The sequence below is a fragment of the Equus asinus genome, chromosome 10 (assembly GCF_041296235.1).
Source record: "Equus asinus isolate D_3611 breed Donkey chromosome 10, EquAss-T2T_v2, whole genome shotgun sequence".
Lineage (NCBI taxonomy): Eukaryota > Metazoa > Chordata > Mammalia > Perissodactyla > Equidae > Equus > Equus asinus.
Window position 1 is genome coordinate 48,156,012 of NC_091799.1, and position 13,588 is coordinate 48,169,599.

General features: G+C 52.9%; 1 protein-coding gene across 1 annotated transcript; it reads left to right on the forward strand.

Annotated features, from left to right (window-relative positions):
* Positions 1 to 4,590: 4,590 nt before the first annotated feature.
* On the forward strand, positions 4,591 to 5,466 carry OR13J1 (olfactory receptor family 13 subfamily J member 1). Its single transcript, XM_014866114.2, has one exon. The coding sequence runs from the start codon at positions 4,591 to 4,593 to the stop codon at positions 5,464 to 5,466; it is 876 nt and encodes a 291-aa protein (XP_014721600.2).
* The last annotated feature ends 8,122 nt before the right edge of the window (positions 5,467 to 13,588 follow it).

Consider the following 13,588-nt stretch of genomic DNA (forward strand, 5'->3'; position numbering starts at 1 on the left):
CCAAAATGAAAAGATCCCATTTGATAAAGAGGCCCTGAAGCCCACAGAGGCATGGACTCTGAACACGAGAAGGAACCAAAGAGGAACCATTGAGACGACTGTTTTGAGCACTGGGCAGAGGAGCCAGGGGAGATGAGAGGCGCCCAGTCACTACCTGACCTGGATGGACCCGCTTCACGTTGATGAGGTGGCTGTGATTCAAGGGCGGACCCAGGGCATGCTTCCACCTGAGCGAGCTGCCCTAGCTCCTCCTTCACCCCTCCAGGGCAGTGTTCCTGTCCGTGCAGTGACTATTGGTCCAGATGGCCTTTAAGGACTCCCTTGCTCCTATTGGTCCAGATGGCCTTTAAGGACTCCCTTGCTCCGATAATCTGTAATTCTAGTTGTCTCCTTTCATCCAGTTCACTTCCCTATTACACTCTTTCCAGATTTTGCATTTTCTTAAGATCCCCGTGAGAGTGAAGACAAGACCTCTAACTCTCCGCCTGGAAAGCAGCTCCTCCTGTCATTTGTTCACTCACTCACTGATTTTTAATTTATTCACTGAGAATTGCTGATAAGTTCACGTGATTGTTCATCCATCCATTCGTTTATTCATTCCAAAAATATTCCCGGGCCAGCACTGTCTGGGGAGTGGCCTCTGAAGGTGGATCCCCAGCCCTGAGCCTCTTCCTCCAACTTTTCCGCACCAATTAAGACTTCTAGGTAGACTCTGTAATTGGATCTTTGGGATGTCATCCCTGAAGCACCCGGAAGTTTCTAAGCTAGGCACATTTCGCCTTCTCCCTCGGAATTGCCTCAGCGATTCTGCAGTCCCTTGGCGCACAGGGAGCTTTGAAAGTGTCTCCTCCATCTGGCCTGCCTGCTCCTGGGAGGCTGTCGGCCGGGATGGAGCTGAGAGCTGCCTGCGTGGCTGCCCACAGTAAGTTATTGGCACCCTGTTCAGCCTTGAGCCCACCAGAATCTCCTAATTCTACCAAACCTCATACACTTCAGAGAACCCCACTGAATTCTAAGCACTTTGTCTAATTCCACCAAATTCTAAAAGCTCCATTTAATCCTATCAAGTTGCAAATGGCTGAATCCTACACAGTCTAGGCTTGTTTGCAGTTTGCAAAGCTGGGTGGGACAGAAGCCCCAAGTCCTAGGACTCGCTGCAGAGAGGAGGCTCGGGCCTGCTTCTCTGACCTGCATTCCCGCAGCTCCAGCCGGAGAAGGCCTCTGGTCTCAGATCTTCTGAACCATCTTCCAAGGAGCCAGGGACGGGGATCTGGAAAATCCTGAGGGTAAATTAAAAAATGGGCATGTGGGGGCCGAGGAAAGAGCCTGGGCTGGGAGTCAGGCACCTCAGGGAATTACTGGAGCTTTGGCTGCTCCCTCTAACTCACTGTGTGATGCGGGGTCAGCCCCTTCCCCTCTTTAGGCCTCAATTTCCCCATATGTAACGAGGGAGTGGCCTAGCTGATCTGTAAGACCCCTCCCAGCGCTGCCAGGGTGTCATGTAGGTTAGGAACAGCTCATATTTGGCAGCCGGCTGCTCACTCTCAACTTGTCTTAGCCCCCAGAAGTTGTAGCAAGATAGGAAGAAGTTGGCTGTGGCCAGGTAGGGGGTTTCAACTTGGCCCTCAGAAGCTGGGTGAGGGGGGGAAGGGAGGTGGCATCCCCACGGGCTGGCAGGGGTAGGCAACAGACCGGAAGTGAGGGAGAGAGGTGAGCACCATCCTAGAGGTGCTAACCCAGGGCCACGGGGCACAAAGGAGAGAGGCCTCGAGGTGACCCTGGAGGGGATAAAGGAGGGCTCCCTGGCGGAGAAGGGGAGAAGGCATTTGAACTCATTTTTAGGCAGCATTTAGCCAGGAGACAAGTGAAGGCAGAGTGGACACCATGGCTCTGCAGACAATGCTCCCTGGCCCTGCCTTTGGAAGCAGAGTTCCACAGCCACCGGCCACATCGCTTCTCCCTCCCTCCCCCACAGGCCCCATCCCACAGTGGAAGGAGAGAAGGCAGAGCAGGGAGACTCAGATCCTTAGCACTCAGGCTGGGAAGCAGACAAGACACCAAGCTGGTCTGGTGACCTTGTCCCTGCTCCGAGGTTCCTCTGTCCTCCTGGTTAGTCCTGGGCAGTTTGCTCCCTGCCCTCAGGGCTGCTCCTTCCCTGGTCACACTCCCGCAGCCAGCTGCTGCCTGGCCGTGGTCTCCATGCAGGCCCCCCCAGAAGAGTGGTCCCACCTGGCCTCTGAGGCTCTGGGCACAGGTCCAAGCGTCTGCACTGCCGGCTCTGGGTGGGGGTATGCACGTGAAAGTGAGAAGAGTGAGAGAGCCTGCTACACACGCACATACACTCACGTGAGTGACTGTACATGTGCACACATGGGCCTGTGTGTGGCGTGTACATTCACTGGCACATGTGTGTACCCGGTGTCAAACAAGTGTTTGTGTGCACATGTAGGTGGGCACATACGTGGTGACCCCATGTGAGTGTATGTATATTCCCACAGGTAGCCAATGGCTGCAGATGTTTGCTAGTGACTTTAGGGGTAAACTATAGCACGTGGAACCATGCAAAGAGGAGGCTGTGGCCTGACCCAGCCACAGGGCTGCAGGAAAGCACGAGGCTGCCTCTATGCCTCCCCCAGCCCTGGCGAGGGGCCTGCTGCTATTGACCATCTGTTCAATGGAGGTGCCTCTCCAGGAACCCAGTCTCAGGTATCCTAGTTGAATCTGAGGGAGCTCACAGCTCACACTCCCCTGACCCCACAATGTCTCCAGACACAGTCAAGCTGAGGCAAGACCTTCCGTCTGAGGTCCCAGGGCCAGGTCAGAGCTCTCCTTGCTGGGGAGGTGGCCCTTCATTCCCTGAGGGAGGGCCTGGAGCTCTGGACCCTGCATTTATCCTCTGTAAGAGGAGAGTGTCCACAGGGGCCACCTAGCCTGGAGCCTGGGTGGTGGAGGCCCAGTGAGACCCAGAGAGACTCCGTGTCAGAGGACTTTGTGACCCTTCAAGACAGCAAAAAGAAAGGGAAAAAAGTATGTCTATGAGAGTAATGAGCTTCCTGTCACTAGAGGTTTGCAGGATGAGGCTAGGCATGGAAATTGGAGAGGATTCTCACCTGGGGATGGTTTGGACTCAGCGGCCTGGGAGCACACGTGCCCTAATTTGTTCCCTTAATGCCTAGCAGGACGCCTGGCGTGCGGTAGGAACTCAAACACTTCTTGATTCTGGAACGAATAAACACGGGAGCACTGCAAGAAGGAAACTGTCTCACTCAAGGGAGGCGTTGACAGCAGCTGGTGCTCAGCCCAGACCCAGGCTTGGGCGGTGCATCCACGGGTTTACTGACATGGTGCCAGGTGCCCGAAACAGGAAGGAAAGGTTGAGTCGTGCTCCCTCTCTGGGGAGAGCATTGTGGGGAGGACATGAGAGAAAGACATCCCTCTAGAGCGATAAGAGAACAACCGACAGACATTTGGGGAACATCTGCTCTGAGCGCGGTGCAGGTGTCACACAGTTGGGAGGACTGGACTCGAGATCACCCAGCCAGGGACCCGCAGTGTGACCTCAGTTTCCTCACCTGCACAAGGAGAGATCAGAGGAGTTGAGCCCTGAGAGTGCTTTCCATGCTGATGCCCTAGGAGTCCATGAAGTCAGGGCAGCTCTGGCTCAGGCCCAGGGAAAATAGGAGGTTTGGGGCTGGGCCAAGATGCACATCAAATTTTAGCTCAAAAAGCCCACCATGAAGGCAGATTCTGAAGGTCAATCCACACACACTAGCTGATGGAGCAGGCCCAATGGGGGACAGGTGGACAAGCCCACTGAGAGGTTCAGAGGCCAGCAGCCCCCTACTGTGAGGCACAATGCATGCATAAAGAAGAAGGGCCTTCCCAACAGTGGGAACAGTGTAAAGCAGCTCAGAGGCTCCCTCAAAGCCAGGAGGACCCCCAGAGACTATCTAGCCCAGCGGTACTCAAAGTGTGGTGCCTTGGCCAGCAGCAACAGCATCACCTGGACCTGCTGAGTCAGAAATTCTGGGGCTAGAGCCCAGCAATCTGTGTTTTAACAAAGTTTCCCAGTGATTCTGGTGCATAGTAAAATCTGAAGACCTCTGACCCAGCCCATTGTTTCCCAAACTATGTTGGTAGAACACTTATCTGCAGTAGCTTAATGCGTGCTCTGTAAAAGGAGGATCCATGGTCAAATAAGTTCGAGAATTACATGCTCTAGACTGCTTTTGGAAAGTCACAAATCACATTGGTATATTAAAGGCTCTGAAAAGTCCTGCAGTAAAGAGCTTTATCTATTTTTGATTAATCTAATGTTGTCTCAAATTGACTTTTCAGATGGCTTACTAACATTTCCATTAACACTCTCTTAGGAAAATACTTATCCAAATTAATCCTCATTTTTCACATGGATAAATTACAGCCCAGAGGTGCGGGGATTGCCCAAAGTCACAAAGAGAGAGCATGCCAGAGCTGGAAAAGACCCTAGCAATATGCCTCATCTCAAAAGAAGCTCGCTCTGTGGCTCCTCACCACCCTGCACCGTCTTTCCCTCCATCCCAGCTGTATGTCCCTCCACAGCCCTGCAGTATGGAGCCAGTCAATAGGACAGAGGTTTCTGAGTTCTTTCTGAAAGGATTTTCTGGCTACCCAGCCCTGGAGCGCCTGCTCTTCCCTCTTTGTTCAGTCGTGTACCTGGTGACCCTGTTGGGGAACACAGCCATCTTGGTGGTGAGTGTGTTGGACTCCCACCTGCACACGCCCATGTACTTTTTCCTGGGCAACCTCTCCATCCTGGACATCTGGTATACCTCCACCTTTGTGCCTCTGATGCTGGTCCATCTCCTATCAGCCCGAAAGACCATCTCTTTTCTTGGCTGCACAATCCAGATGTGTCTGAGTCTGTCCACAGGCTCCACAGAGTGTCTGCTGCTCGCCATCATGGCCTACGATCGCTACCTGGCCATTTGCTGGCCACTCAGGCACCCTGTGATCATGAGCCACCAGCTCTGCCTGTTGCTGGCAGGAGCCGCCTGGGTCCTCTGTCTGTTCAAGTCAGTGACTGAGACAGTCATGGCCATGAGGCTGCCCTTCTGTGGCCACCACGTGGTCAGTCACTTCACCTGCGAGATCCTGGCAGTGCTGAAGCTGGCATGCGGTGACACGTCGGTCAACGAGGGCTTCCTGCTGGTGGGTGCCATTCTGCTGCTGCCTGTGCCCCTGGCGTTCATCTGCCTGTCCTACACACTTATCCTGGCCACCACCCTGAGGGTACCCTCAGCCGCTGGGCACCGCAAAGCCTCCTCCACCTGTTCGGCACAGCTGTCTGTGGTGCTGCTTTTCTATGGCACCGTGACCTGCATGCACCTGAAGCCCAAGAGCAGGGCAGTCAGCGTCTCTGACGAGGCCTTCACAGTCCTCCACGCCGTGGCCACGCCACGCCGAACCCTGTCGTCTACAGCCTGAGGAACAAGGAGGTGAAGGAGGCTGCCAGGAAGGTGTGGGGCGGGAGACGGACCTCCAGGTGAGGGAGGTCGGGCTCTGCAGCTTAGTAGGCGAGGCTGTCACGTGCCTACGGTGAGGATGGGGCAGGGCACAGGGCTGCGGGTCTGGAATCTTCATCCCAGAAAGGCAGCACCAAGTCCCACTGATCCTGCCACAGACCAGCTCCCCACAGTCACCCCGCTGCCCGTCCCTGGCCTGGCCCCAGGCCGCTCCCGCCATCCCTCCCTGCGGCTTCACACCAGCCTCCGGGCAGGCTTGTTCCTCCTTCCAGTCTCTCCTCCCAGGGGTGTATGATCGCATCACTCTCGACTGAAACCCCTCAATGGCTCCCCACTGCTCTCAGGAAAAAGTGTAAGCTGTTTGGTGGGATATTCGAGGCCCTCACAAGCTGGCCCTGCTGGCCCTGACTAACCCCCAGGCTTCTGCCCCACAGACTCCCTCCTCACAGCCACACACACCGGCCAAGTATGAGGCTCAATATTGCCCAGCACTGCCCAGCTCTGGGCCCTTCTTGTTCTTCCCACAAGGTAGCCCCCACCCGGCACACAGCTCCACATGTGAAAGGACTGCCTGACTCTCAAGGCCAGCGCGAATGCCACCTCCACCAGGAAGCCTCCCCACTTTGCTCCTCTCATTGTGCACCTCCTGCTTTATCTTCGACACGACTGTAAGAGCAGGGAGTGTTGGATTCCGCTCTGTCCCAAGGCCCAGTCCTGCCCAACCCCAGGCCCCACACAGGTTTCTGCAATAAAGAAATGAGTGCATTAATGTAGGGGTGATAATGGCAGAGCCTGGGGTCCTTCCCAAATCTGAGCAGAGCTGAGATGGAGTTCAGAGATGACAGGCATGGCCTAGTGCCCCTGGGAGGTGACAGTAGATGATGAGGCCCTGAAACCAAGATTTCCAGACCCGTCCAGCCACCAGGACCCCAGTCACCCCGAGCAGCCCTGGGCCTGGATTCCCCTGTCTCCTTTAGTGGCAGCAGCAGCTTCTGGCACTTCCTTGCCCAGCTTCCAGGCATCGCCTGACTTTGAGGAGACTTGCTCTACCCACCTACCCCACCCCCTGGGATCCTGCCGTAGCTGTCCCTTCCTAGTGGTCAGGCTCTTCCCAGCTTTCCTTTCTGAGAGCTCAGTCAACACACAGTGAAAAAGGACCCAGATTCACAGAGTATCAGTATTCCCTGCCCCCTTCGGCCTCAGTGGCACCACTTGTGTGATGGGAGAGCTGGGCTGGGCCTCCAAGCAGCAGTCCAGCTCCCCGGCCCCCGGCTGTCGGTCGGCACAGCCTTTGCAAGAGGCCTCAGTCCCCTCCCAGGCCCTGTTCCGCCTTCCTCTGTTGGCCAGAACAGAGGCACAGAGAACTGAAGCACAGGCCAGCAGCTCACAGCCTGAGAGGAGACCTGAGCTCTCTGACCGCTGACCAAGCCCGAGTGCAGGCGGCCAGCTGTGCGCCTTCGAGGCCAGCACAGGGGTCTGGACCTTATCCCATGGGCACTGGTGGCTTACAGTCACATTTACTGTTAGAAAGGTTACCAATTAGATACCATTCTTCACCCATGAAATTGGCAAAGAATTTTTTTAAATGTCTTTCATTAGCCAAGATGCCATGAGGTAGGTAGTGAGCCATGCTGCTAGCGGGGATGGAGTAAATTAACATGAACTTCCTGCAAAGCAAGTTGGAAGCATGAACAAAGAGACTTAAAACGCCCAGAGCCTTTGACCCAACACCTCTACTTGTCGGAATTAGTCTAAGAAAATAATTAGAGGTGCAAAGATTTATATATAAGGATATTAACACAGCATTGATTACAGGAACAAAAAATTGTAAGAATCTTAATGTCCCACCACACAGGAATGTTTAAATAAATCCTGGTGGAGTCCACTGATGGAATGTGATGCAGCCACTAGAAATCTTATTTTTTGAAGAATATTTGAGGGTCTGGCCTGGTGGCCTAGAGTGTAAGTTCACGTGCTCCTCTTTAGTGGCCCGGCTTTGCAGGTTCGGATCCCAGGCATGGACTACACACCGCTCGTCAAGCCACGCTGTGGCCGATTGGCACAGGAAGATTGGCACAGATGTTAGCTCAGCGACACTCTTCCTCAAGCAAAAAGAGAAAGCTCAGCGACAGATGTTAGCTCAGGGCCAATCTTCCTCCCCACCCAAAAAAAAGAATATTTGATGATGGGAAATGTTCACACTGGAATTAATAGAAAAAAACAGAATGCGTAACTTTGTATTCAGTGGGATCCCAGTTTTATTTTTTTAAGTACTTTTCTTATGGATATATGAATAAGTGGATATGTAGAAAATTCTGGAAAATTATGACCAAAATTAACCAACGGTTCTTTCCTCTGAGTAATGGGGTTATAGATAAGCATTGTTTTCTTAATTAATTAATTCCAATACCATCCAATATTTCTAAAATGAACGTGACTTTGAACTTAAAATGAACGTTATTGATTTTTAAGGAATGGAAGATCACCTGGCTCCAGGGTATAGCACAGATGAGAAGGGACCCCCGGCCTTAGGGCAGGAAGTGAGGAAGCTGTTGCCACAATCCAGGCACTGGATGAGGCCTGAACCAAGCGGGCGGTCACACAGACAGGGCGGGGCTGAGCAGTGTTTGGGATGGCCCCATGATTGCAGAGGTGGGTGAGGGAGGGAAGAAGACCGTGGCTGACGCTGTGTCCGCTTATTTGGGTGGACAGCGCTGCCAGCCACTGAGGCACGAGATGGGGAAGTTAGGGGTGGTGATGAGTTTGTTCAGATGTGTGGAGTTCCCACACACACGGAGCGGCAAGAGGGCGCTGTTCTCTGAGCAGTTAGAAAATCAGTGGTAACATCTTTCCAGTGTTTTACTTTGACCCGCGTTCTTGACAAAAATTCCAAAAGATAAATCATAGTATAATGGGAAAATTTGCAGCAGCTGCTGCTTTGTTTAAGGCTGTTTTTTAGTCAGCCTTAAGTCAAACTGTGTCAGGTTGTCATTCTTTATTGTGAAGGAGAGGAAAGAGAAGGAGATGGAAGAGGAGACCTGCAGAAACCACGCATCTGACCAGCCCCTGGACTAACGGGCCTTCACCAGAGCTCAGGGTACCAGCCTACACAGCAACTTATTTCCCTTGAACTTGCCTGAATCCAGGTCATCACAACAATCCTGCGAGGAGACACCCCATTTCACAGCTCAGGATGTCCAGGTCCAGGGCAGGGGAGTCACAGCCCCCAAGCCTCGGATCCAAGGGGCGGTGCTGGAATGAGACCCGCTCTTCAGACCCTCTGTCCAGGGTCTCTCCTGTGCCCACCTCACCTCAGCCAGGCCCTCCTGGGGCAGCGCAAGGACCTGGGGTCTTGAAGTCCCACAGCTGCCAAACCCGCAAACTTATACTGTATAGTTGCAGAGTTTAAACTTTAAATTGGGCAGGGACTACAAGGTCCCCAAGGGCAGGGAGCATGCGAGCCATGTGGCAGGGGACCAGGAGGCCAGTCCTCAGGGCCTCAGCCCTGGCCCATCCCTGCACTGTGTGTCTGCTGGTAATGAACTCAGCACTTCCCTGCTGTGCTCTCGCCAGGCTCAGGCCAGCTCACCTGCAGCCCACTCCGGCTACCTGCGCGCACGGATGCCACCGGGCCACAGGTAGGTGGTTAAGGAGAATCCATCTAGCATGTTCTATTTTCATGAAATCTTCCTAAACATACAAAAACAGAATATTTGCTTGGCTAAGGGGACATGATCATACTAATAATATCAGCTACCACTTATTGAATGTTCACCACGTGCTCGGCTCTATGCTAAGAGCTTTGCGTGCATCATTGCACTGGATCCTCAAAATAACCCCATGAAGAAATTGTATTCTTATCTCCACGATGCACGTAAGGAAGCTGAGGCTGAGAAAACCATTAGCAAGTGGCAGGTCTGGGCCCTGGGCCCCGGTTGGTCTGAGGCCAAAGCCCACACTCGCCTGCGCTGCTGCACAGCGAGGAGGTAGGGAAGCAGGAATCCCAGATCCTGGCACTTCAGGGAAATTCTAACAGGGGCTTGCTTCTTGTTATGCCCCTTACCTTTCTTTTAAAATAATTTGTGATGCCTAAAATAAGTATTAAATGGTTAAAACTAGATTTACCAGCCAATGAAAGTGATATGATATTTACCTGTAATGTGGCCCTGGGTCTGCCAGACCTCAGGGTTGGAAGTTGCTAGAAAAATGTGAGGAAATGTTTTGGAGGTTACAGAGTACCAGAGACCACTAATTGAATGGCTCCATTTCACAGAAGGAGAAACTTGACCAAGGTCATAGAGCAGAATCGGAACACAAGCAAGAGTCAAACCCGGCTCTCGGTCCCGGTCCAGGGCTCATCCCATGGCGTCGCCCCACCTCTCTGGATGTGGACAACCTGGGAGCAGGATTCGACAGTTATTCTCAGAGATGCTCAAGTCCCTATCACTCCGTGAAGCTGATTTACCAGGACATGGTGGAGTGGGACGTTGGCGGATAGATGCTAGGGTGGTTTTCTGAGTATATTGTGAAACGCCATTGTACTCAAATGCAGATGTGCTGCTGAGCAATATTTCTGGTTCTCCTCCCTATGGGTATGTGGTAGGATTACCCAGGCCAGTGGGTTGTGGACAGATGCGACACGTGTCACTTCTGTGTCAGAGCATTTAACTGTGGGGGTGAGAATCTCCAGTGAGTTCTTCCCAGGCCACAATAAACTGATGATGTTCAGATGGTGGAGCCTCCATCAGTCAGGGTCTCTGAGGGGAACAGAGACCTCTGAAAATCTACAATGGACACACAGCATGAGAAAGAAATAAACCCTTGACACAGTAAACCACTAAAACTACGAGGCTGTGTTACTGCAGCATGACCTACCTCCTCTTAACTGATGCCCCAGCCTAACAGCAGCCGCTCCCTGGTGTCCTAGCCTGTGCCTCTGCTGCTGTCAGTAACCTGGCAGCATAGTATTTTCTAGACACAGACCTATTTCTTTGGGCCATGAGCCTGTGGCCTCCTGGGCTGGTTCTAATTTCCATGAATGTGCAGACTCCTAAACTGTGAGGACACCTACCACAGTCCTGAGTTACCTCTTCAGAAAGCCGCTGTTGCCGCCGGTAGCACGCTGGCACCCCAAAAGCTCTTCTCCCAGCAACCACAATGGCTGCACTGCCTCGCTGGGGTGTGTGCATTGGGAGGGGGTGGTCTCAAGGGAAGACGACTGGGATTAGGATTTGGGGCAGAATGCCACTGGATCTCAGATGGCAGTCACGACCCCTCCGGGGTGCAGGCCCTGGAGGGGTTAGTGATGAGTCGGACACAGTCCTTTGATTTCAAGAGCTCACAGTCTAGTCAGAGAGAGAGATACAATGAACTAACTGTAATGCAATGCAGAATGAAATTCACCTGTGCTAATGCCTGTGCGAGCCTCATGTGGCCGGGATGGTCAGCTGTACAGAGGCATCTGAGAAGGCTGCACAGAAGAGATGTATTAAAAGATGAGTGGACGAGGGGCCGACCCCGTAGCCGAGTGGTTAAATTCGTGCGCTCCAGCTTTGGCGGCCCAGGGTTTCACTGGTTCGAATCCTGGGTGCGGACGTGGCACCGCTCGTCAGGCCACACTGAGGCAGCGTCCCACATGCCACAACTAGCAGGACCCACAACTAAAAATATACAACTATGCACTGGGGGGCTTTGGGGAGAAAAAGGAAAAATAAAATCTTTAAAAAAAAAAAAGATGAGTGGGGGCTGGCCCCGTGGCCAAGTGGTTAAGTTCGCGCTCTCCGCTGCAGGCGGCCCAGTGTTTCGTCGGTTCGAATCCTGGGCGCAGACATGGCACTGCTCATCAGACCACGCTGAGGCAGCGTCCCACATGCCACAACTAGAGGAACCCACAACGAAGAATACACAACTATGTACCGGGGGGCTTTGGGGAGAAAAAAGGAAAAAATAAAATCTTTAAAAAAAAAAAAAAAAAAAGATGAGTGGAAGAGAAAAGCTGCTCCAGGCTGAGGAAAGAGCGTGAGAAGAGGGACGAGACAGGAGCGTGCGGGGTTTGCCCCTCGATGGAGAGTGGTCTGATGAGGCTGGCACAGGCAGGCGTGAATGGATGTAGCGGCAAGCGAGGCACCACAAAAGGCCCGAAGTGCCTCTGCCATTGCCACTCGGTCAGAGACAAGGCCGAGGGAGAGGGATGCAGGCAGGGGGTTTCCCACCTCTTGCTTGAAAACAGCCCACTCCTGCATCCAGTGTCAGAATTCCGGGTTAACATAGCCTTTTGGTAGCAACACACCGAACAAAGACCAAGCCCTTACAACTGAATCTGAAACAGTGTGGGCGTAATCCAGCCACATGAAGTCATTACCTAGAGAAGATGCTTCCTTTTAACTCCTTTTTTCCAGATTTCAGGTTTTACTTTGTCTTTATATCCCAGACTAAAAGAGAATCTCAGAGGTTTCTAGAGCCTAGAGAGAAGAAGGGCTGTGTCTGAGGTCACCGAGGGAGTGAGGGAAGGGTGTAAGCAGTTAGTGCAGGAGCCACGTCTGCCTGTGCCATGTCCCCAGTGCCAGCACACGGCCAGCACAAGAGGGGTCAACAACGGTGTGTTGAGTAAGTGAATGAGTGACCCAGCACACTCCGGCAATTCTTTATCTTTTTGCCAAACCTCCACGAGAGAAATCCTACCTCTAAATTTTCATGAGGATAAGATTTAAGATCAGTTGCTCACCCAGATTAATCAACTGCCCCTGAATGTCCCAGAAACTCCCTTAACAATCACCATGACTGAGGCTGGAGGAGGCAAAACTGGCCCCGGCTCTGAGGAGAGAGGTGGCTGTGACAGACCTAGCGCTCCTGTCCGGGAGGTGTCCTGTGGCTGAAAATGCAGTCTTTGATCTGGAGCCTAAGTACCACCATGTGAGCGCCAGCCGGCTCACCAGCACCTTCCTGTGTATGTCTCATCTGAGCTACAAGCATCCCGTTTTTCAGAAGGAAACTGAGTCTCAGAGAGGCCAAGCAACTTGTTCAATATCACACAGCTAGTTAGTGCTGAAGCTGGGATACAAAGCTGCGTTTTTTGGATCATGCATTGAATATCTGTTGCGTGACAGCACTTGGCAGCACTCACTGTATAAGCTGCCAGAAGGAGGGAGATGGAGTCCTGCTCTCAAGGGTAGTAGAGGAGACAGGTGCACAGAGGGATGGCCAAAGGCTGTGGGAGCACGTCACTCTGCAAGGCGCAGGAGGGAGGAGCCAGGAGGTGAGGTGGAGCTGGGCTCTGAGGAATGAGCAGGAACTGAGGAAAGGAGGAAGGACCTGCCTACAAAAGGGGACTTCTCAGCGAGATGCCGCGCTGGGAAGAGACGTGGTCAATTCAGGAGATGGTGCGCCCTGCGGCCCTGCCAAGCAGTGGGTGCAGCTGAGGAGGAGCGAGGGGAAACTCAGCCCTGAAGGACAGACAGGGCTCTGGCGCTGTCACAGGACATTGGCCTCACAGTCAGTCCAGGAGAGAAGGGGCCAGAGGACACGGTTCTATCTTCCAAATGACACATCAGCTCCTATTTCTCCTTTAGACCAGGGGTTGCCTGGGCCATGAGACAACTTCCTAACAAGACTACTGTGCCTTGGGGACATTTGGGCTCCTTCTTGCGAACCAATGTCATGCATTTCCCAAGGGGGCAGTGAGACCAGCTCAGAAGAGCACTGAAAGCCACCTGGGAGAAGCCTGCAGCCTCTCCCACCCTCCCCTGATAAAGCCAGCCAAGGACTGGCACCACCTCTGCCAGATGAGAACCTGGTTTCTCTCCTTGTGTGACATCGTCGCCAGAATCATTTATCCTAAAAAGCAATATGGAGGCCAAGAAACAAGTTGCTTGGCTCTCGTGATCAGGGTTAAATCCTATGACCAGTGGCTCTATTGGGATATCTTTGTTCTTGTATGTTCTTTTAAAAATCAACAGATGGGGGCCAGCCCGGTGGTCTAAGGGTTAAGTTTGGTGCATTCTGCTTTGGCAGCCCAGGTTCAGGTCCAGGCACAGAGCTATACGACTTGTCAGCAGCCATGCTGTGGCAGCGACCCACATACAAAA

What these genes read in the sequence shown, in the direction of transcription:
- OR13J1 (XM_014866114.2), top strand. Translation starts at nt 4,591, where the DNA reads ATGGAGCCAGTCAATAGGACAGAGGTTTCTGAGTTCTTTCTGAAAGGA.